We start from the raw sequence: 22,663 nt of genomic DNA, 5'->3' as shown, positions 1-22,663 counted from the left end.
TGAATATTATTGTGATGTTTATTAGTGATAGGTTTGCACATCACATCTGTATAACATATGAGTGTTTTATGGACTATTACACAGTTAGAGCTTACACACACACACACACACACACACACACACAGATTCCGCACACTCTTCACAATCACACATGTTCAGCACGTGCTCTCTTTCACACTCTCTCTCTCTCTCTCACACACACACACACACACACACACACACACCACTGCAGAGGCAATGGTCTCATAACCTTTGACCCAGATAGTGGCCAGTGGCCAACTCTGGCAGAGGTCTGACCATGAGTCGTCAATCTGGGGATGATGGACAAAAAAAACAAAAAAACAACACACAACCACCCATTTCACCATCTGTAAGTAGCTAAACAAGGTAGCTGTAATGGTATCTGCTGAGACAGACTAAATGTAACATATTTTATCTTAAGAGGGGCATTCAACTCTAACTGACTCTAGCTTAAGGAACAGGCCTGTTTGGGTACACATATTGACACGGCACATGAATGCTGCTTTACGGCCTTTAAAACACGGCCCATGAAGCCAGAGATCTGTTCACTGAATAAGCTGCCTAAGCAGAGGAGGTTGCGATTAGCTTATCCACTACATTCATTAAGGTCCAGTCTATCCATAAGGTCCAGTTATTTCTAGCAACTGGCCCTACAAGAAGATTGTTAGTATAATATGATGTAGTCTCTTTCAGCACACTCTGATTGGGAATGGCGGTTTTGCACAGACTGATAGTGTGTGTGACTGGTGCAATTCAGCTAAGAGCCACGCTGGACTTTACTACTAATTAAGTGCTTCATTTGATAGCAATCAAAATACCAATCTTACTGACCTATAGCTTAATGTTATACTATTACAGCAAAAGGAGACAAAAAAGAAAGAAACCATAAAATAGATAATCCATTCCAACATATACATTTTCAATAAGTACCAATAACCATTTACATTTCAGCTGGAATTGTATTTTTTTTTTTCACCTGACCTAACTAGAGCTAGGTGACTGCTACCCATTCCAGCTAGTGACTGAGAGCGTATGCTCTTCAACCAATTCATATTTTCCATCACCAGTCTTCTAACATCTTCCTATGCATAGTGCAAATGTATTCATACAATGGATGCTCTTAAATAAAGTCATAATTTCAGTTACATGTTATTTTCAGCAATTGCTGAAACACATTTAAAACTCAGTGTTCCCCCTCAAGATTCCTTTCCAAAAGTATCTTTTGCATAACATAGGAAAAACAATAATTTAATATTCAAATATGCACAATCCATTTAAGATTTGGAATGATACTTAAATTTGGTTCAGGTAAAAGCAAACAATAGCAGTTGATTTGGGATATCTAAATAGAAATATATCCTCTGTTCCCATTCCCTTCAACTTTCCCAACATATCACTGTGCAAACCTTCTTTTCAAGACTTTTTGCCCTGTAACCATGGGTCCCTCAATTCACATACAAGTTACTGATTATCTTACATTACAGGGGTGCAAATTACCTCTTTCAGGGTGATTCTACAAACATACTCTTTCAGTACAATCTCAGTTAGAAGGGGACACCCACACCGTTAGTAGGCAATGACCGTTTCCACGGTGATATGAGTGTGAACATTTTTATGAGGAAATGCAGGCTACTGTGTCATGGCATGAAGTTACTATGTTATTGATAAACATGATATATCCAGACATTAGGACACCATATGTCTTGTCTACATAACCTTTATATCTAATAGACAAATCAAAAACTGCAGCATATTATACCTATACCGATGATCATGCACGCATTTGATAAAAAATGATTTTCACACCCTGTCACGATCTCCTTGAAAGACTCCTGTTTGTCTTTCAAGTGCAGGTCCAGAATTTCTTTTACCCAGTGGACATAACTTAAAAATGTGGTAGAGGACATTTTGGAATACCACTGTCCGACAGGAAAAAAGCTGCTTTCATTATGGCTACAAGGTGAGGACCTACTAGACATACCTGCTCTCAAACTGCCTGCCCATCGTTTTACAGGGAAGAATGGACATGGTTTCATAGACACTTATATCTCATATTCCTACTGTAATGCTACTATCAATCAAAAAGTACTGCCTGCCAAGAGCGCTGTATTATTTCTAATATGATTTGCTACCCACTTTTAGAAAACCAATTTACTTGCCTATGATGGGATTATAAATACTTACTATCTACTTTGGATATGGCTGCCTGTCAAAAAAAAAAGAGCCTTTTCAAACCGAACTTCTAGACAAGACTGCCTGTATTCTCAACAGGCTCAAAGTCATTTTGTGTCCTCATATTGGAATGTCTCATTAATTCACAGTCAGAGCATTACCTGTAGCACTGAGACAAGGAGATCAAAAGTGTTTGTGTGAGAGAAATCAGAAGATAAAGAGGGAGAATTTTGAAGTGGTGGAATGACAGAGAAAGATCGAGAGACTGAGAGATCCGTTCGCCTCAGTATCTGGCGGAGAACCAGTCGTTGTCGGTCATCTGCACCAGCTCGTTGACGACGTCCAACAGATTGCCGTTATGTTTCTGCAGCAGCCGCTGGTTCAGCGGCCGGTCCCCGAAGCCCATCTCCACCAGCACGGCCATCATGGCATCCTGCGTCGCCGTGTCCTCTGGAGGCTAAAGGAAGTGGAAAAAAAATATGCGTTGGTGAATGCTGATGAGAAGGGGTCTGCAGAAGCAGCATGACATATCTTCGCTTATTGAGGTGAAGCAGTAATAACCGAAACATTTCTTAATATTTGTATTCAAAATAAACTTATGCTAGGACAACTCTCAAATCTCAGTAGAACAAACCCCTTCGTCCAGGCACTCTGCTCTATCATGAATGGTGTATCCTCTTTCCTGACATTCTGCTCTCAATGTGTTGAACTGCTGAGTCCCAACTTTCCACACATTACATAAATAACATCCTCCTGCTGTAAATATAATTGTAGTATCCAACCTCACACCAATTACACTACCCACGCTCTACGTGCACAAGCATTACGTTTCTTGGAACCCTTAAAGAACAGGTTTTTCTGGTAACTCTTTATAAGAGAGGGGTTCTCATTTCACAGGACTGTACTTAAAGCAATCTCTCTGGTTCTTGGTTCCTTCTGTGGAAAGTGGAGGATGGAGGGTGGGTGGAGGGGTGGGGTAGGGGGGTACTGACCGGGTCTTGGCCATGCTGCCCAGTGAAGAGAGCCTTATAGGCAGACGCTGCCACCGAGAGGGCGCCCTTCACCAGCCCTCCTGTAATGCCCTGGGAACTGTGAGAGAAGGAGAAACAGAGATAAATGAGAGATTGACGAGAGAGAGAGAGAGAGAGAAATGAGAGAGTGACAAGAGAGAGAGAGAGAAATGGAGTGACAAGAGAGAGAGAGAGAGAGAGAGAAATGAGAGTGACAAGAGAGAGAGAGAGAGAGAGAGAGAGAGAGAGAAAAATGGACAAGAGAGAGAGAGAGAGAGAGAGAGAGAAATGAGAGAGTGACAAGAGAGAGAGAGAGAGAGAGAGAGAGAGAGAGAGAGAGAGAGAGAGAAATGAGAGTGACAAGAGAGAGAGAGAAATGGAGTGACAACAAGGCATTGAGGAGACGAGGTGGATATCTCAGCTGAACTTTGAACTGAAGGAGTTACAGAAAGACTGATCGTTTTGGAGACATAACACTGTAATGAAAGGCTGAAAATCTCTTTTCCAGCTCTTCAGGTGAACTGCATTCAAGAGGTGTACATGTTCTACCTGAGGTCCTGTGTCTCTGAGTCTCTGGTCTTGGGGGTGGAAGGGCTGCCTGGCTGAGTTTGGACCACATCAGAAACTACAACACAGAACAACAGAGAAGCAAGCAGTAATGTCGTTTTTTGTTCGTGACTGAGAGAAAGCAAGTGTGTCTGTGTGTGTGTGTGTGTGCGTGTGTGTGCGTGTGTGTGCATGTGTGTTTTGTTCCTGACTGAGAGGAAGCAAGTGTGTCTGTGTGTGTGTGTGTTTTGTTCCTGACTCAGAGGAAGCAAGAGAGAGCAGTGTGTGGACGTGTATGTGGTTGTGTTTCTAGGGATCTACTCTTACGGGTTTCTTGGTCTTCTGACTGGTGGAGTTCATTCACATCCAGACCCTGCGTCTCACGCTGGTCCTGATTCTCTGAGCTACATACATAAGTGCACACCACACAACTTCATCATCATTATTATTACAGAAAATCAACTTCAATCCCTAAAATATGGTACAGGATATCAATTCAGTTGTGAAAATGTGAAACAAACACGAATGCACACATTCAAATGTATACATTTCCCCCTGTTCCTTTCTCTATCCATCTCCTCACTCTCTTTCTCTGACTAGACTCAGGTTACAGGAAAAACATCCATGTTGAGAAAAGGTCTGTAATGTTTTAGTAAAAATGTCAACGGCATGGCAGCCAATTGAACAAAATATGTTGTATAATTGCTAGAAAATGTCATATAAAAATAATATAACTGACTGTGTAAGTTGTATGGGACTGTGGGCTGTGCTCAGCTCTTACCTGGCAGAGGCGCAGGGCTGAGGGGCCGTCACCACTACTGGGGTGAGTGGAACCGCATCCAGAGTCTGAGAGGTGCACAGCATATCGTTAGCATTGGCGCCGACATTAGCGCTGAGGCTAATCCCAAGGCATGCTGCGGCCTCTTCCGCCCCGCTGTGCTCCCCTTCCGGAGTGACTCGGCCGGCGTCCCCCTGGCTCTCAAGGCTATCTCCGGGCTGGGATAACGCCGAGCTGTACATGGACTCCCCTAGTGGCCGGCTGGTGTCAAAGCAGTCAGGCAGGATGATGATGTAGTCCTCTGACGACGCTGAAGACGTCCGGGATCGTGACTCCTTGTCCTCTTCTGTGTCCCTGAGCTCCTTGCCTCCTTCTATTTCTTCCTCTTCTTTACTCTTCTTTTTGTCATCCTCCCTCTCCTCCCTCTGTTCCTCATGGCCAGGGTCGACTGAGATGCTCTCGATGTCTGACTCCTGATCGTTAGCTGATTGTGAGCAAACAGTAGGAGTAAAACTCATCAATCAAACCACAGACCAAATGCAAATCTGAATAGCCTTGATCGGTCGGTGGCAATTCACTGTGAAGCAGTACGTAACAAAAAACAACATGTAATTGGATTGACCGACACATGCATATTGTAAATACTAAAGCAATAGAGCTATTAGTCTGTGTCATCTCACAGCCAACCGCCTCCTGATGAAATTATAATTAAAAAGGTTATTTATAAAGCAGAGCAGGAGGCATGAATTGCTTTAAATAGTCGCTAGTGCAATGGACTGTTTTAGGTTGTTATAGCATTTAAGGTAGGGGCATGTGGTGTGTGGGTGTGTGTGTGTGTGTGTGTGTGTGTGTGTGTGTGTGTGTGTGTGTGTGTGTTGGTTTTTCACCTGCTTTGGGCTGCTCTGTTTGCAATGGGGAAGGAGCGGGAGTCACGATCACCACAGCTGCTGGAACTTTCTGCACTCTCCTCTCACCAAGGGAGGCCGATCCCTGCACTGCCGGACGGACTACTAGAAGGAGCCACAGAGAACGAAGAAAACCAGGTAAGCGTGAGAACAGTTCAAGCATTTCAAATGCCATCCCACAGTGATCCAAAGAGAGGAAATAATCTGTTGTGCCAGTACAATGCACCCAGGACATCAGAGCCTATAGACATAAGTCTCACGATAAACATCCTTCCCAATTAAGACACAAAACTGCTCTTTACCTACTCTTCTGCACTAAAAAGGGTGTCTCTTTAGCTTCCTTCACATTTCTTCATGATAGCAATAGTCATATATAGTTGATATACAAGTTATTTTGAAGGTATTAATGATTATGTAGTTGAGAATGGCTACCAGGGAGTATCTTCCAGGTAACACTACTATGAGGCACGTGGGGAAAGCAGTGCTCCAGATCTCCACGACCGTCGGTAACTAGCAAACAGAGAGGGGTTGACAGGTCCCCTGTGGTGTGCATACGTTTGCTGGGGACGCTGGAGCAGAGGCGGCTGCGGTCCGGGGCCTCCTCCAGAGTGAGAGAGCGGATGACCGTCTCACAGACAAACTGCGGCCCGCTGATGTCCTCCTCCTCGCCCTCCTCCTGAGCAGGGACGAGGTTCAGCTCCGGTGCCTGGGCCACGTCTGGGGACGGAGAGAAATGCGGCGGGTTACTGAGCTGCGTCTGCGTCTGCGTCTCCACAGTACTTTATGCATTTCACCATGAAGAACTCGGGCATATTTGAGTGTTACTGGTCGAAGTTCAGAATCAAATTCTTCCACACATGAAATGATTCTACTACAATGCAAATGCGATCATTACATTTATAAGAATTCCATAATCCAAACTAATTCCATAATCAGTGCTGTGGTGCCCCAGACAAACTGTACGAGTTCATCAGCACCTCGCCACTTGGCATCCTTTGCTGTTTTAATGCCTTTACCCAGAATGCTTTTCACTCCTTGGGCCTCTGCCTCTTCCTGGATGAGTGCCAGGGAGGGTTTCTCTTGTAGGGGGCCCTCATGGGGCAGGGGTGACATACAGGGGGTCATATCTGCACAGGAGATATATATTGAGTACATTAAGAAAGATGAGTTGTAGTGAGTTTGCCGTCATATATCAGGTAAACGGTGATGAATGTGTATAGGGGGCCATTATAAAAAAAAAAATCATAGATAAGCTGTGGGACCTGACAAGCTTGAGATGTTTGTCAGCAGTACCTGCTGGAGTGTTGTTTGGCACACTCTCCAGTTCCTGGACTATGTTTATATCCAGAAGTTCGAAAGACAGTAGGTCCTAGATGAAAAACAGAGAATTGAAAAACAAGTGAACAAGCATATCAATATAGTATCTATGTTATTGATAAATATGCATATCGATTAATAAGTGGTAACAAAACCACAGATCATATAATATGACAATGTGTGACAAACAACTGCAATACTTAATGCACCTGCATGCAGTCTGACATTACACAAATTACCTCGGCAGAGCACAGGCCAGGGCAAGACCCTGTGTGTTGAGGGGGGGGGCTCTAGCTGAGCACAGGCAAGGTCAGGACCCTGTGGGGGGGGACTCTACCTGAGCACAGGCAAGGTCAGGACCCTGTGGGGGGGGACTCTAGCTGAGCACAGGCAAGGTCAGGACCCTGTGGGGGGGGACTCTACCTGAGCACAGGCAAGGTCAGGACCCTGTGGGGGGGGGACTCTACCTGAGCACAGACAAGGTCAGGACCCTGTGGGGGGGGCTCTAGCTGAGCACAGGCAAGGTCAGGACCCTGTGGGGGGGACTCTACCTGAGCACAGGCAAGGTCAGGACCCTGTGGGGGGGGACTCTACCTGAGCACAGGCAAGGTCAGGACCCTGTGGGGGGGGACTCTACCTGAGCACAGGCAAGGTCAGGACCCTGTGGGGGGGGGGACTCTACCTGAGCTGTGAGCAGGTCCACGGAGGGGATGTAGAACTCCCGGTCTGAGTCCTGCTCCACAGACATGAGCACCCTGGGGCCAGAGCAGCCTTTGCCTCCCTTGTCTGGAGAGCGGGCCGCTTTATCCTGCTGTAGGGGACAGAGCACAAAGCATGCAATTTAACAATGGAACATAATCTACGTTTTTAAACAATGTGAGTATAATTACATTAGGAAGCCGAGGGGACCACCTTCGACATGTTTTTAAACATTACTACACCACACTGCAAACTAATGGGCCAAACTAACATTCATCCCCAGGAATGGATTTGAATGGTCTGTCAGAAGCTTTGACTTCAGGCATGCTATGCTAAATCCACACACACACAATTAAGTGAGAGACACCACAGATCCCATCCCTCCAAATATTGGATCGATATCACATTTCATGCCTCATAACATTTCATACAACATTTACAGCCCCAACTATCTTGTATGGCAACTCCATCCCCTACCACTACTGGAGCAAAGTAAAATACCTGTGATGAACAGGCCTTACATCCCTGAGTCCAAAATGATCCCTGGTTGCTGTGGAATGAAGGTTTTGGTGTTCCACTCACCAGTGGGGTGACGCAGGGGGACACGAGCAGGCCGTCCACGGACACGGCGGTGGGGGCGAGGGGGTCCACCACGATGCTGCACCACACGCGGGGGCCGAACTGCTCGCTGGCGTGCGCCAGGCGCCAGTGAGACGTGTAGGAGCCCTCCAGCGCAGGAGCGCACAGCGCCACGCTCACCACGCCCACCTGACCCGGGTGCAGCGCCGGAACAGGCACCTCACGCCAGCGGTCCCCCGAACCCACCGCCAGGTTCCCCCACATGAACTTCAACTGGGGGAGAGAGAGGAAGAGAGAGAGAGAGAGAGAGAGAAAAAAGATTGAGAGTTTATGTGTGTATGTTTGTGTGCGTGTGTGTGTGTGTGTGTGTGTGCATGTGTGTGTTCTCGTGTGTGTGCATGTGTGTGTTCTCGTGTGTGTGTGCATGTGTGTGTGTGTGTGTGTGTGTGTGTGTGCATGTGTGTGTGTGTGTGTGTGTGCATGTGTGTGTTCTCGTGTGTGTGCATGTGTGTGTTCTCGTTACCTTGGTATCAGAGTTCCAGCACACCCTCCCAGTGTTCTTCATCTTCCAGTACTTGATGAATTTGGTGCCCGGGCGTAAACGCGTTCCGTCTGGCAAGTTCTCATCCAGAAACAAAGCCGTCATGGCGGGTACGGCCAGAGGACATGGCCGCTTCGGCCGCCTGTATCCCCAGAAGAACACAGGAAAGGGCTTTAACAGAACGGCAGTAATCACCCCTCGTGTCTCCTTAAAATCATGATTAAAATAATAAATATCATAAAAGCAGTGTTTTATACTGACGGTGAAGAGTACAGGCTATAGGCTATATGCCCTCCATACAAATGGATTACCAATTTAGAATGGAACTGTAAATATTCTAATTCAGTGCAATTGATTATTTTCACTCAAAGATGCATTATTTATACTTGCCATATACTGTAAAAAGGTGCATGTTGTGCATATATTGACTACAACGGCACCGCTCAATTCAATGATAGATACGGTACATGAAATGCTAATTGAACACAGTGTAACGTCTCACTCGGGGCTGTTGACTTGGGTGGCCCTGGGCTGAAGCAGGACGGGGGAGGAGCTTCCGTCGCCCGCTGCGCTCCATTGGATGCCCCGCCTCTCCATCCTCAGCTGCTTCCTGATCTCCTTCACCTCTGCCTTCAGCTGCCGCTTCTCCGCCTTCAGGCGCTGCTTCTCCGCCTTGCGGAAACTCCGGTCCCCCCGGCGGTAGAACCTACACAGAGCACAGAGTGACATGGTGGTGTGTGTGAGGAAGGTTTGGGGTGTTGCACACGGCTTGGAACATATATATATGTATATAATATAATATAATATAATATAATATATATGAAACATAATATAATATATATGAAACAGAAGCAGGTTGATACTTTCAACAGTCAAGGGCTGCTACATTTTGTAGATAGTTTGAGCCAACATCCAACATCTCATCCAAACTGTTATATTCCCCAGATGTGCAGAAGTATTGAGTACAGAGATACACTTTTCGTTACATTGTTTAGGGCAGGCATCGCAATCATTTCTGTAAGCTTTGACGAGTAATTCAGTCCAGAGGTATGTTGAGGCTGGAACTAGTGGTTTTTCTTTTTTTCTCTCAGAAAGTTGGTGGTATGAACTCAAACTCCAGATAAGCACTAATGTTCTCACATTCTGATTGATCTAGACTGTAGAAGCACAGCACTAGTGCCCAAGAGAAGTGCCTTGGAGTTCACAGGGTAAACAACCCAGTGGATTTTTACCAGCTGTATTTTAGTATTTTACACCTTCTGAATCAAGTGCATGTGCTCCTACAGCTGAGACACATCTACACCATAGAAGGTATACATAATATACAGGACATACTGTACATAGAAGATCACCAGCTCAACGTCACTCTCATTGTTGCCCTTTTTAAAAATACGAAATTGCAATCCTCCGCGACTAGTTAATGTGTCTAAGAAGAAAAATCTTATCAGCCGAATGACAGAGGACAAGGTGGTACAGCATTAAAGAGGCCAGTATGATCTGTAATCCTGATGCAGCATCTCTTGTTTATGACAGTGAGTATCTAAGAGGATTCACGTCCTGTTTGCCTACTGTGCCAGTGGCGGATCTAGGTTTGGGGGACGTGGGCAGCTGCCCAGGGTGGCATCTTGCCAGGGGGCGGCACAGGCCGGCTACACACAAAACATTTGGATTGGTGACATTTGCGCGATTGGTTTTTCTACGCTCATTAGCACATCATGTCAGTGATATGTCACTGCGTGGGTCAATTAACCTTGTCGGAGTGGCCTCTCTGACTGTAGTGCGCTGGGAAGGGTACTTCCTGGGAAAAACTCCCACACCATCAGATGACCATCAGAAGACCATCAGATGAAAACAGATACTAGTACTAACCAAAGGAGTAACAACCAAATGAATACCAATGAAATTGGAGTAAAGACAAATGGCAAACTAGTAGTATACAAGTAGCACACTAGTAGCACACTAATAGCACACTAAAAGCATACTATATGTAGCATACTAAAATTTCACCATCCATTGGCATGGATCCCATCACCTAGGCACTGTGTAGTGGTGTACAATGGTACACAATTTCTCTATTTCACATTCTAAATAATCTCTTTCTTACAGCAGCCACCTCCTAGACAACCAGCCCAACTGAAACAAACTGGACCCTGATCTGGAAAACACTCCTTCTTTAGTCTGATGCTATTTAACCTATCTAGAATTTATGTCCACATACTGTATGTATATTTACACTATATATATATATATATATATATGAAGATTTTTTGAAGAACCAGAAGCTGGTCAGTACCTGCTGTGGTCCGGGGCAGGGGATCCGTGTTCTGGGATGGAGAGGGGGGTTCTGGCCCTGACGAGGCTGTGGCTGGGGTCGTGAGAGAAACTGCATGGCTCACACAGGGTACAGGAGGTACACACACTAGGGACAGAGAGACAGCACAGCTTCCCAGTGTCTGTCAGACACAAACTCCATAAACAAAACAAAAACAAGACGCCCTTTCTGATCAAATGAGAGTTAGCAATTTCTGAAGAAGTGTGGGAGTTTCTTTTTCTTGACAAAAAAGATATTACTTTCAGTGTTCAGTGTTAAGCAACAATTAACCAGGCAGATAATATGAAAGGCAACATTAATATGGCAAAATAAAGTAGTCCAGTTTTTGCTTAAATGGCATCTCTGTTAAAAATGCCAATAGATATGCTTTCAAAAGCGTCATGTGTCACACCACACGCCATCTATTTTCTCTGCTTCCATTTTGCTTTTGAATCACTTAGTTTAATGACTTCCTGTCATCCTCAAAAATAAGGTCCCCATTTATTCTTTGCAATGGTCCTTATAATTACCACGGCCACTGTGTTCAGATTTCACAAAGCTCTTTTCAAAGCTTTATTCAAAGCTCATTTCAATGCAAGGGGAATTATAAACAGTATTTTAGTGTAGCATTCTTTTTACAGAGACCTTTACACATATAAGTATTCTCTGTGATTTAACCAGCTGTGGATTATTAAATTTCAATACAGAGCAATGCAAATAATTGGTTTTACAACAGGGTCAATATTTGAACAACTCTAACTTTGCAATACTTTGACGTATATGTTTAGTACAAAATGAATGGATAAAACCTATCAAGCACACAACCTTGACCACATTTTATGGCGGTCTATCCCCAGTCTGCTCTCACCTGCACTGGTATCCCCCCCCAGGGGTCTGCCCACGGCAGCTGCTGCAGGCAGGGGCTGAGCTGGGCGCCCCAGGCAGGGTGGAGGACGTGACCTCCGGGACCTGGGCCTCTGCGCCCACCGGCTTGTGGATGCAGCACTGGCCAGAGAACTCGCGGCAGATCTTCTCCACCGCCTCCCTCACCACCTGGTCCTTGAACTGGGAGAGAGGCGAAGGGACGGGTGAATTGGTGATGGAATATGTTCTTTGACTATCAATATATTGACTGTGTTCATGCTGATCCACCTTATTTTCGAAATGCACATCACGACGAAGTTACAACATTGCCAATGATCTAAGGATAATATATCCACTGTTACATACAAACAAGGCAGCCATTAACACGCCAAGCTAAAATCAGCTGCACACTCTCTCTTATTCTCACACTGGTATGAGAAACCTCCGGGGTTGAATTTTTTGGGTATGGAAAATGCAAAATTGAACAGTTTGCCTGATGGTTTGCCTGAGGTTATCATGAGTTAAAACGCCAGGACAAAAAAAATGCATGGGGCAAATTCTGCCTCTGACATTTTGTAGTTCTGATCATCTCTCTAGGATTTCTCACCTTCTCCATGTAAGACGTAAACCACGCCGGCGGAGTCTTATCTTCCTCTTTGGTCCCCTTTAGCTCCTTCATGATCACCTATGAAACATCAAACAGTGAACTATAACAAACAAAACATCGGCCAGCTCCACTGATCCATTACAATAATGCATCAATTGCATTCATTCACTGATCATGTTTTACTGTACATTCGTAAATTACATGACAACTTGAGACACTCTAGCAAACTTAATTTTGACAATGTTGATTCAATTCAATTCAAATGTATTTATATAGCGCTAAAACAATAAAATGTATGTCACTAATGCATTTATACTACCACCATTATTTCCTTTATGACCAGTCATTGCAACATTTAAAGTTTCAGTATCCCAAGAAGAGCATTAGATGACAGAAAAAAAGCATGATCTGAGTCTTACCATGCTTTGCTCAGGTATGGCAGCTTGGACTTTGCGGCTGACCACCTGAGCCAATACTGGGCAGTGCTGGGTAGACTGGGCCAGAGCTGGGCAGTGCAGGGTAGACTGGGCCAGAGCTGGGCAGTGCTGGGGAGGGCGGAAGCCCTTCTTCGGTTCCGTGGTGCTGCTGGGCTTGGAGGAGCCGAGCGCTGGGCCCCTGGCAGCCGGGCCCCTGGTCTCATACACGTTCATCTGCAGTCGGTTACCCTGCCGAGCTGCACTCTGCAGAAAGGAAATGTTGACGAAAGAGATTAGGTGTAATTTACTGGGAGGGTTGTTACCTGGGCTACAGTTCTGACACGTCGTTACTTCGACATGGAAATGAAATATGTAAGTGAGTCACCTTTAATACACGTAACGTACATGTAATACATGTAGTTAAATAAAATAGTGAGCACTAAAAAATGAAATGCAGTCAGTCACCTTTAGAGCTTCCTCATACTCCACTGAAAACAGACAATAAAGTGAAAAGATGTATTAATGAATTATAAGTTATTTACTACATATAAAATACTTAATTTCATTAATATTGTAAGCTTATGAAGTCTGATTTTGCATATAAATTGCAAGAACACTCACATTGACTGTTTATGGAGACCTGGGAAACAAACAGAGGATTAGTTTGTATTGTATAAAAACGCTTACAACTAATGGACAGTAGTAATAGCACGGACAGTAGTAAAGACTTTAAATGCAAATCTCACCTCTTCGTTTTCGTCGTCGTAGTACGTCACCTGCAGATTGCACAAGCCAAAGGACCTTTTCACCTGTTCGCCAGAAAAACTGCATTATTAATCTGCATGATCACATCGAAGAAAGCTAAAAAATATCTGCTCTGATCTAATCCAATCTCAGATTTTGAAGCTAATTTTGAAGCACTGACTGGTTTTCCTTCAGTGTTTTTATGTTTTGATGAATGTTTACTGAATAACTATACACAATTATATAGCCCAGATTTGGTGCCATTCACCATTCCCAGTACATACAGCAAACCTTGAAACCTGTTTTACATTTAAAAAACATTGTATATTTTTCTATCTTTTAACAGTAAATTAATCTTTAGATGTGAAATATCCACAAAAACTGAAATCCTGGGTGTTTTATATTGCTGCGCTCGTTCTTGTTAATTTTCTATTTTAATTTGGTGTTTAATAACCTCCATGCAAAGTACAATCAGCACTTGGCTGAAAGTGAGCAGCCATTTCTGTAGCAAAGAGACAGTAAATCAATGGATGTGGCCTCAATCAGAATGAACTCAGTGACTCAGAGACTGACGCAGTGTCTGAACCTGCCAGGGAATTAGGAAGCGTAAGATGATGCAGAGTATTAACACTGACTTCATCACTGGCACAATTTCCCTTTGGGTAAAATTGAGTTGATTGAGTCCCAATTAAATGTTGGCGATGATCTGTTGATAAAGTATAGGTCTACTTACATTTCTTATGAGCAACTGGTAGACCATACACATATTTGTACAGCGTCATGAAGAGGGAGAGGGATACACCTCTGTAGTGTGATGCACCTGTTGTGTAATTTTCATGACACTATCATGAAGCATGGGTGCTGGTAACATGTATACTTCACTGGACTACTATCTGTAGATACGAAATACCATGAGCTGGTTGACTGAATGGAAATGCATAGTGCTACCCAAGCTATGAGCCATCCACACAAAAGTATTCTACGTCTGTTGGATGTAACTGTTCAAGTGGATGGGATGGATGCCATGGGCGCAAAGAATATTGGATGGTAGCATGCCAGGTCTTCCACACTAGAATCTACATTGGGCTGACAGAGACCAACCTGGGGTCTGTTCATCTGAAGTCATTTTTACAGATAGCATAGACTACACGGAGCGAGAACATCGAGAACATCAGAACACGCGAGACAACAGGATTAAAATATTCGTAGCAAATGATCCGTGGCCTGTATTTCGCGATCAAGAGTGTTACAAGCATTAATTTCACCGAATCATTACATCTCAGTAGAAACGGAGAGGTGACATGGAAAACCTGATGATGTTGCAGGTGCGATTCTCTGTCGACTGAGTGTATGTAAAATGGATGTCACAAAACAAACAGACGTTGGCGTTGTGAGATTATGAAACAGTCTGTTTTAAAACGGAACAACAGTTCCTATAAGATACTCTTTCATATTAGACAAAAAATATCCATAGGCATGTCCTTGGATTATTTTACATATAGGCCGCGTGAATGCCAAGGTGAAGGTTTGTAACCACCACCATGTATTTCGGCTTACCATGGCCTCCATTGACTCCCAGCTCTTCGTTTCCGAGCCGGACAGAAGGAAATTCTTCGCATTTCCTCTGAAATTCACCTTCAAGTTGATGTAGAAGTCCATGGCTTCGGGTTACTAGATGTCACAGCATAGCATGGATAATTAAAATGGTGTCGCTAATACGTTATTTTAGAATATGGTGTCGTTTTGGTCCTTCAGACAGATTACACAGATCGCCTTCTGTGTTTACATCGACTGTATAAACACACCCATAACGTCATGTGACCGGAACATAGACTGACGTAATACACTGTGCGATTTAACCACAATGTATGTGCCACAGTCAGAACTCGCAACAGCTGGCAGTAAATAGCATGTACTTACGTTAGGATGACTATATCGTAGAGACATAAATTGATTTCTTGAAAGAGCACAAAACAAGACACAAAGCAGAAAATCCCTCAATCTGTCTTTAGAAAGCTAGATGTATTGTGCGCACTGCTCCTCTTTTTAACATTAATACTGGAACCAACTTGCAATGTTTCAACTCGATTTGCCCGTGACAGCCATATCGAATGATCCAGTGACGAGTTACATTCAGGCATTCGTCTTGTGTTTTGTTTTAATGGGTCGCATGGGCTGTCATGGTAGTTTTTATAAAAATGTAGCTGTATGTAAATGTATTAATATTTCATGCTACATGCTACGTCAAATAAATAAAATAATTATGGTTAAAGTTGTGTTTTTTAGCAGACGCTTTTGTCCAACGCGCCGTACAAAACATTAGAAACCATTAGGCTACACAAAAACACAATATACGAATTCAGCGAAAATCGGACAAAATAACAAAAACATGCGAAACACTGGGTTTAAAACTGAGACATTATGAGGACTTGTAGGCTATTCCTAGACCAACTATATATTTATAGTTTATACAGTGACTATAAATTACATCTAAATGAACGCTAGATCAATCAGATGTGATCTGATGTGTTGATCCACGTGCTACATACGTCGCAGATTATCGACGTCATCTCTTTGCCAAGTGGGTCTTTTGGATCAGCAAAGAAAACCACGCATTCACCCTACTGTTGAGAGGTTGAAGTGATCTGCCTGTCCCTTTCACGTTCAAATAATGAATTCACTTCTCAAAGTAGACAATGAACTCAAAGTCAAGGTAGGTCTTTTTAGTTTTTAATAGTTTAAGTCTTGAAAACACAGACTTCATCTTAATGTACCGTTAGCTAGCTATTACATTATCACTCTTAAGACAGTACGAGGTTGCTAATTAGGCATAGCTCGCTAGCAAGCTAGCATGAATATACCATGCTGTCGAGATGGCTTCTGATATTGAATCACCTTTGATACTAACATCATGTGTTAAATATGCATATCTATACTATGACTATAGGAAATTACTTTATACACATCGAGGTGACTAATAGTGTCCAATGGACGGTTGAATTACTGATCCTATCTCACCCTTGAACAGGCGTTCTGAAACTTAGCTAGCTAACGTTAGCTATATATCTAATACAAATCTAAACAGCTTGCTAGTTGACTAAGTTATTCGTAGTCATGCCATGAGTGAAACTTTTCAAGACCTGTGCTCTAAAGTGGTGTAAATCCTACACTGACCGCATATTGTCACATAATTTGGTGCCATGGGGGGGGGGTTGTGGCCTATCTTGTTATGGTGATCAATGCTACAGATTGCACTTGAACTTGCGCTGAGTTAGTAGCTAGCTAAAGAACTTACTGGCGGTTTGGAGTGTTTCGCTTGCTTTCATTTGTATGTAAATAGTTAATGGATGGTGTAATGGAAATTGGTTGTCCTAAGACTGCTCTTGTGCCATTCACAGGTGGATTCGTTCAGAGAGCAGATAACAGCAGAGGTGAGTGTCATCATGTTGACTATCAGTGCAATGTTTTTGACATCGCTTGGTTCCCTATTGAGGCTCTCAGTATTTTTGTTATTGTATGTTAAAGGAAATAATACCCGAAACATCATTATAGAATTTGTTTGGTTCTATTTGTTAGGCTGAAAATCTGGTCGCAAGCTTTTTCCCCAAGAAGCTGCTGGAACTTGACAGCTTCTTGAAGGTATAGTGAATCCTATTATGTGCAGGGGAAACGCATTGTTCTGGTTTTGTGTACTACCTGTTTGTGTGAACTTGAATGCTTTTTTTTTTTTGCAGGAACCTATATTAAATGTCCAGGACCTGAAGGAGATTCAGTCTGAGATCACCTTGATTGTGCCTGACCCCGTTACTTTCACCAACAGTCATGATGGTATGGAGGTGGTGAGTACTGAGTCTTTTACAGTCCCCACACACAGGGCTACTCTTTGACTGTCAATAGAAAACCTTTCTTGCTATTGATAGTCTCCACCCCTGCACTTGACTGAAAAATGTTCAGGGCCTGCAGCCCATAGACTTTAGAAACGGCACAAAAACACACTGTGTCTTGGCTACACCATTCCAGTTAATAAGCTTATTTGACGTAAGAATTGAAATGGGTGTAAAATATTACATAAAAATGGTTCAGCCTGATTTGTGTAGCTATGCCATCAAATTGTGCGTGTAAGCTACCCTAACTTTCCACCGTTCTACTCTGGATGTTCTCTATAGAAAGCAGAGCTGAAGCATTTCTTTAGCAGAATGCATTTAAACGAGCTTTACATTTAATGAGCTAACTTTTCTGCTCATATGATTTGGATATGTATCGCACATGTTTTGTTTGTTGATAGAGTCTAACTAGTCTTGCCTGAAATGTGTTGAAAGCAACCAACATTTTTCAGTAGGACAGAATAATTGCATGTCTGCTTGTGTTTTGCAATATTTCAAAATTGTGCACACCTGAAGAACTGAAAGAATGATTTTTTCTTTCTTTCTCCCCCTTCAGCAGAATGCCAAAAAGAGAAAACACGAGGATGGAATTGGAGATGACAATATTCAAGGTAAAACTGAATATGAAATGCCAAATGCTTAAATACATGTGCACACAATCTAAGGCGCTATGGATGCCATCTTCAGAAAGCTCCACATACCTGCAAGTTCAAGTTCTTTTAAGCCATGATTTATTCTTTTGTGTACCTCACAGAAATCTGAGAGTACTATTAATGCAGTGGTCATGATTTAAAGTGTGGAGTGCATTCTGATGGTATGTGCAGTCTGTTGACCCTGCAGATATGGAGGATCATATCTTGATTTGCTCTTTGCTTTGGCAGGATCCAAAGCCCTGGCGATGCCAGGCGGCATGCTGAAGTGTAATGGCCAGTTGGTCGACCTGATAGAGCGCGTGAAGCCAGAGATTCGCACCCTCATTGAGAAGTGCAACACTGTATGTGTCTACATTTATACAAGCTGTTTTTACATTTACATTACATTCCCACACACTTTGCAACTTTTTCCAGTTCCTGGGAGTTCATTTGTTTGGTGCGTTGTCTCGCTTTCTTTCCTCAGGTCAAAATGTGGGTTCAGTTGCTTATCCCCAGAATAGAAGATGGCAACAACTTTGGTGTGTCTATTCAGGTAATATTGTTAATGTCATGTATGGACAGTGTCAACACTGAAATAGTGTAACCATCATTAATTAGAGAAAGGGTATGCTGTAAATGCTGCCGACTTCACGTATTTTAATATATGACCACTAGAGGGCATTGTGGTACCATACTGACCACGACAGTCCTGTAACTATTCATGGATGTAGCCTCACAGTAGTGACCAATGAAAACAATTATAGTATTGAATTGTTTTGGTTGACATTCAAAATAAATATAAAGTGGTAATGTGCCATGTACACATCTCTGTGTTGCAGGAGGAGACCGTGGCTGAATTGAGGACCGTAGAGGGAGAAGCTGCATCTTATCTGGATCAGATTTCCAGGTACAGCAGCAATGCTTTTAAAGTAGTTATATTGCTCACTTTTGAGTTGATCTGATAAAACCTGAAAACCCAAAGCAACATGTACCAACATATATTACTATATTATCATATATATTTTTCTTGTTTTGTTATTGACAGATACTACATAACCAGAGCAAAACTGGTCTCCAAAATTGCCAAATACCCACATGTGGTAAGTGTGCAGTCTGTAAACACCTACACTTTCACCCCTGTCAGATGTATCTGTACAATCCAATACATTCCTCTCATTTACCATGCATAATCTGATAGGAGAGGACTGTTGCTGAATAGTTTATTTTTTAGCATGATGACCCCTGCTTACAGGTATTGAGCAGAGCTGCTTTAGACGTTGAGGGTCCTTAATGATGGAGAGATTGAGAGGATACTCTAAAGTTTTGAGTGAATTACAAATGTGTTTGCGTAACAGAATTATCCTATCTCTTATAGTTGCTCTCGCATAATAATACTACAAAATCACTGCTCTTTATCAGATCTTACCAGCTGACATTATTAACTACATGATTGGCTAAAAACCTGTCTGAGCTTTTACAGCTGTTGGCAGTATACTTCACAGAATATGATGCAGTGTAATCAGATGTGCAACGTCTTAGGAAAGACGACGTATCGAAGCATACAAACTCTGGATTTAGTTCTGTCAGACTGAACATTGAACAACACAGTGTATACCAATTAAGATTAGCTGCTCGTATTGTAAATGAGCTACGCTTAGTGTAAATTAGCAACGGTCAGATTTATCGTTAAGTTTGTTAAGTATAGTGAAGTTAGGTTTTGGTGACCCTTCCCATTGGTGACATTAAGTTTTGGTGTTTCTTGATGACCTCCCATTCTTTACTTGATAGCAGCTGCTAAAGTTTCCTTCCTGATTTTCAAACCTCTCTTTGCCTATAGGAGGACTATCGCCGCACCGTGTCTGAAATTGATGAGAAGGAGTATATCAGTCTCAAGATAATTGTGTCCGAACTACGAAATCAATATGTGAGTAGCCCCCATCCTTCGGCACAGATATCAGACAGCTGTGAATGTAATTTGATGTCCAGATGTCCAAGTCTGCTGGTCTGCTTGACTCCAGGAGTATACTGCCTTGTTTGCACGGTCTTCCATCATACATGTTGCTATGTTTGCAGAAATCCTTCTCCCAAATGTGACCACCATATTATTTTAAGGGGAAAGTTGTGTAGCAGGGATGGCACACATTTTAGTTGTCATGTTTGTCTCCACCACAGTATTGCAGGTGCCTTGCATTTAGTTAATCTTAAACGGCACATTCCAATTAGAATCATAGCATTGACTGTTTCCCCCTATTACAGGTGACTCTGCATGACATGATCCTGAAGAACATCGAGAAGATCAAGAGGCCGAGAAGCAGCAACAATGAGGCCCTCTACTGACCTTTGACCTTTGTCACAGCAGTCCTAGTCAGTGGGGAGATTCATCTTCGGGGGTCTCGGTTCTGTGGATGATCACAGAACATTCTGTGGACCTGCGATGCAAACCTAGAGCCAGATACCATTATGGCTCCATGGCTGCTTGAAAACCAAACCTTGGAACACTCACACACACTCACACACACTCACACACACTCACACACACTCACACGCACTCACACGCACACACACTCTCTCTCTCTCTTACCCCGTTTCCTCATTATATATAGATGTAACTCATGAACTGAATGGAAGGTCAACCTTTAACTGCTGGATCTCTTGGATCAAGCTGGCTTGAACTGGACTTTAAGTTGCACCCCCTCTTGTACAAGAGGATGCATACAAATGATTTATTTTCTTCAATGAAAATTTGATCATGTATGCTCTGTGTCATTACTTAAGTGAACCTGGCCAAGTTTTATTTAAGGTTTCATTACTTTTTATTTTTATTGTTTTCTTTTTATTTGTATGTCTGTGCTCATGTAGTACGTAATAGTACAGTTTGAGTGCCGGTATGTGTGTGTCTTTTGGTGTATGTTTTTGTTTTTTGCATGTGTGTGAGAAATTGACCATGTACTTGTATTTTTGGTCCACTCATCTTGTAAAAAAAAAAGGTTGTAGAATACTGCTAATTGATGAACTGTGGGTAGGATGCTGCACGTGCAGTGGTGATGTCTCAAATCAGTAATGACAACAAACAAACAGAAAAAAAACCCCGTTATGTATGTTTCTCTGAACAGGCCCAATGTCATTTTCACTCTATGAGGAAAAAATGAATGTTATTCAGTCATCCCATTTAGAGGGATCTGTTTGGTCTTGTTTTAAGATTTAAGACTTATTTTACATAATAAAATTATTTTATGAGGAAGTTTCCCATAGTGTTTGTGAAGCGAAAGATCGATGAGAGACCGTACCTTTTGACTTGGGCCACTATTATGTTGAATCCCTGAATGACTGGTTAACCCTTCCAATTCTGGTGTACTGTCTATGATGATGGCGGCAGAGCCATTCCCCCTTAATAACTATATACTAGTGATAATACTATAAGCTAGAAGAAGCTATAAGGGTAGTAAGGAGAAAAAAAACCTTCTGGCTTTCAGAGCCTCACCGGCAGATTTCTGAGACACCTGTTCGAAAACATTTAAAATATTCCCATGAGCATTATCCCTTTTTATTTTATAATTTTATTTAATTTCTTTCCCTTTTCATATCTTAAAGAGGGACTCCCTTTTTAATCTCACCCTTGTACTATGTTCCTGTCTGTTAACTCGTATTGACTGAGCCTCAGAAGGAAAAGTATAGACCGCTTAATCATACAGTTATACTTCCAGTGTTGTCTTGCTACCAATTGATTAATACATACTTTTTGTTGGAAAGCTCATCTGTTTCGGTGTTACTGCTTCCACGTGAACATTAATTTGTTACAACATGGTGGTCTTTTCTTCTGCATGTGGGGCGAATCCCTAAAATACTACGTTTCCCTGCTGCTAAGCATGCCAATGCATCCTTTTCATTCCTTTTGGACTTCTTTTGAAGAAGTTACTAGCGCTCGCCTTTATCCCTTAAGCAAAGCAAACTCCCCTAGCCCCAGGCATTATCTCCATTTTATGTTGAGACACCGTTCTTAAATACGTAATTATATAACCTTCTTACCCTTTCATCTGGTTTGTACATTTTTCCTGCAACGAGCTCTCAAAAACACATTATCAACTGTTTTAATTCTTTATCCACTAGTCCTACAATTTTCACAATTTATATCAGCAGTTTCTGAAACGGTCATCAGGACCGACATCAAGCATTCAGTTCTTTGTCTGTCCCATTCTGGAGTTGATTTCTTCAGTTCACTTTTAAAATTCATTATCTGGTTCACCAGTCTGGTTGTGATTTTTCAAAAAGGATATATCAGTGTTGTTCTGTTTCCGTGTCTCTCTCTGGGGATACCAAGGTCGATGGTTGTGAACTTGTCATCTCATCCTCAGCAGGCAGCTGCACAGGGGTAGGAGGCACGCTAGTGTCCCTGGTCCCTTGAGTCTTGTGATTCTCAGCAGGAAATGACTATTTGCTCGTCTTGGGCTTTGGTCCGTTTCCGAGTCTCCTCTCTCTTCTTCATTTGTGGTCACATAATCGCAAAATCACCTCCAGCTCAACATCGGAAAGACCAAGGAGCTGGTGGTGGACTACCGGCGGAGCAAGAAGAGGCCCCCAACTACTAACTGGATAATCTGGAGGCGGTTGCGGAGGAGAGAATGAGGGGGAAGCTGGAC

At 42.8% G+C, this 22,663-nt stretch overlaps 2 protein-coding genes across 5 annotated transcripts; one reads left to right on the top strand and one right to left on the bottom strand.

Moving 5' to 3' along the window:
* On the bottom strand, positions 1 to 15,347 carry nbr1b (NBR1 autophagy cargo receptor b). Of its 3 annotated transcripts, none has more exons than XM_031565143.2 (21): positions 15,068 to 15,347; positions 13,513 to 13,575; positions 13,388 to 13,406; positions 13,232 to 13,254; positions 12,770 to 13,030; positions 12,351 to 12,428; positions 11,748 to 11,944; positions 10,862 to 10,987; positions 9,071 to 9,274; positions 8,551 to 8,710; positions 8,031 to 8,300; positions 7,432 to 7,560; positions 6,726 to 6,801; positions 6,449 to 6,559; positions 5,865 to 6,149; positions 5,415 to 5,537; positions 4,531 to 5,011; positions 4,077 to 4,153; positions 3,753 to 3,828; positions 3,186 to 3,282; positions 1 to 2,650 (listed from the first exon to the last, which is right to left on the bottom strand). In XM_031565143.2, the coding sequence occupies exons 1-21, from the start codon at positions 15,167 to 15,169 to the stop codon at positions 2,477 to 2,479; spliced, it is 3,132 nt and encodes a 1,043-aa protein (XP_031421003.1). In that variant the 5' UTR covers positions 15,170 to 15,347; the 3' UTR covers positions 1 to 2,476. The 3 variants fall into 3 exon arrangements, with proteins under 3 accessions (XP_031421003.1, XP_031421008.1, XP_012682665.1); XM_031565148.2 differs by having other exon boundaries at positions 10,862 to 10,933; XM_012827211.3 differs by having other exon boundaries at positions 5,988 to 6,149; positions 15,068 to 15,345.
* Positions 15,348 to 16,054: 707 nt separating this feature from the next.
* On the top strand, positions 16,055 to 21,267 carry LOC105899973 (proteasome activator complex subunit 3-like). 2 transcript variants are annotated; one of them, XM_012827209.3, is made up of 11 exons: positions 16,055 to 16,223; positions 16,909 to 16,941; positions 17,087 to 17,149; positions 17,245 to 17,349; positions 17,954 to 18,005; positions 18,276 to 18,388; positions 18,511 to 18,579; positions 18,866 to 18,933; positions 19,072 to 19,126; positions 19,864 to 19,950; positions 20,283 to 21,267. In XM_012827209.3, the coding sequence occupies exons 1-11, from the start codon at positions 16,182 to 16,184 to the stop codon at positions 20,361 to 20,363; spliced, it is 768 nt and encodes a 255-aa protein (XP_012682663.2). In that variant the 5' UTR covers positions 16,055 to 16,181; the 3' UTR covers positions 20,364 to 21,267. The 2 variants fall into 2 exon arrangements, with proteins under 2 accessions (XP_012682663.2, XP_012682662.2); XM_012827208.3 differs by having other exon boundaries at positions 16,058 to 16,223; positions 17,951 to 18,005.
* The last annotated feature ends 1,396 nt before the right edge of the window (positions 21,268 to 22,663 follow it).

The sequence above is a fragment of the Clupea harengus genome, chromosome 1 (assembly GCF_900700415.2).
Source record: "Clupea harengus chromosome 1, Ch_v2.0.2, whole genome shotgun sequence".
Classification (NCBI taxonomy): domain Eukaryota; kingdom Metazoa; phylum Chordata; class Actinopteri; order Clupeiformes; family Clupeidae; genus Clupea; species Clupea harengus.
The sequence above is the reverse complement of the archived record's forward strand: the minus strand, read 5'-3'. Positions and strand labels throughout refer to the sequence as shown.

Coding starts and splice junctions, on each gene's coding strand:
- nbr1b (XM_031565143.2), bottom strand. CDS start 15,169: ATGGACTTCTACATCAACTTGAAGGTGAATTTCAGAGGAAATGCGAAG. Junction 13,031..13,231: donor AGTATGAGGAAGCTCTAAAG/GTGACTGACTGC, acceptor TCCTTTCTGCAG/AGTGCAGCTCGGCAGGGTAA. Junction 3,283..3,752: donor TCAGAGACACAGGACCTCAG/GTAGAACATGTA, acceptor CTTCTCTCACAG/TTCCCAGGGCATTACAGGAG.
- LOC105899973 (XM_012827208.3), top strand. CDS start 16,182: ATGAATTCACTTCTCAAAGTAGACAATGAACTCAAAGTCAAG. Junction 18,580..18,865: donor ACTTTGGTGTGTCTATTCAG/GTAATATTGTTA, acceptor TCTGTGTTGCAG/GAGGAGACCGTGGCTGAATT. Junction 19,127..19,863: donor TTGCCAAATACCCACATGTG/GTAAGTGTGCAG, acceptor CTTTGCCTATAG/GAGGACTATCGCCGCACCGT.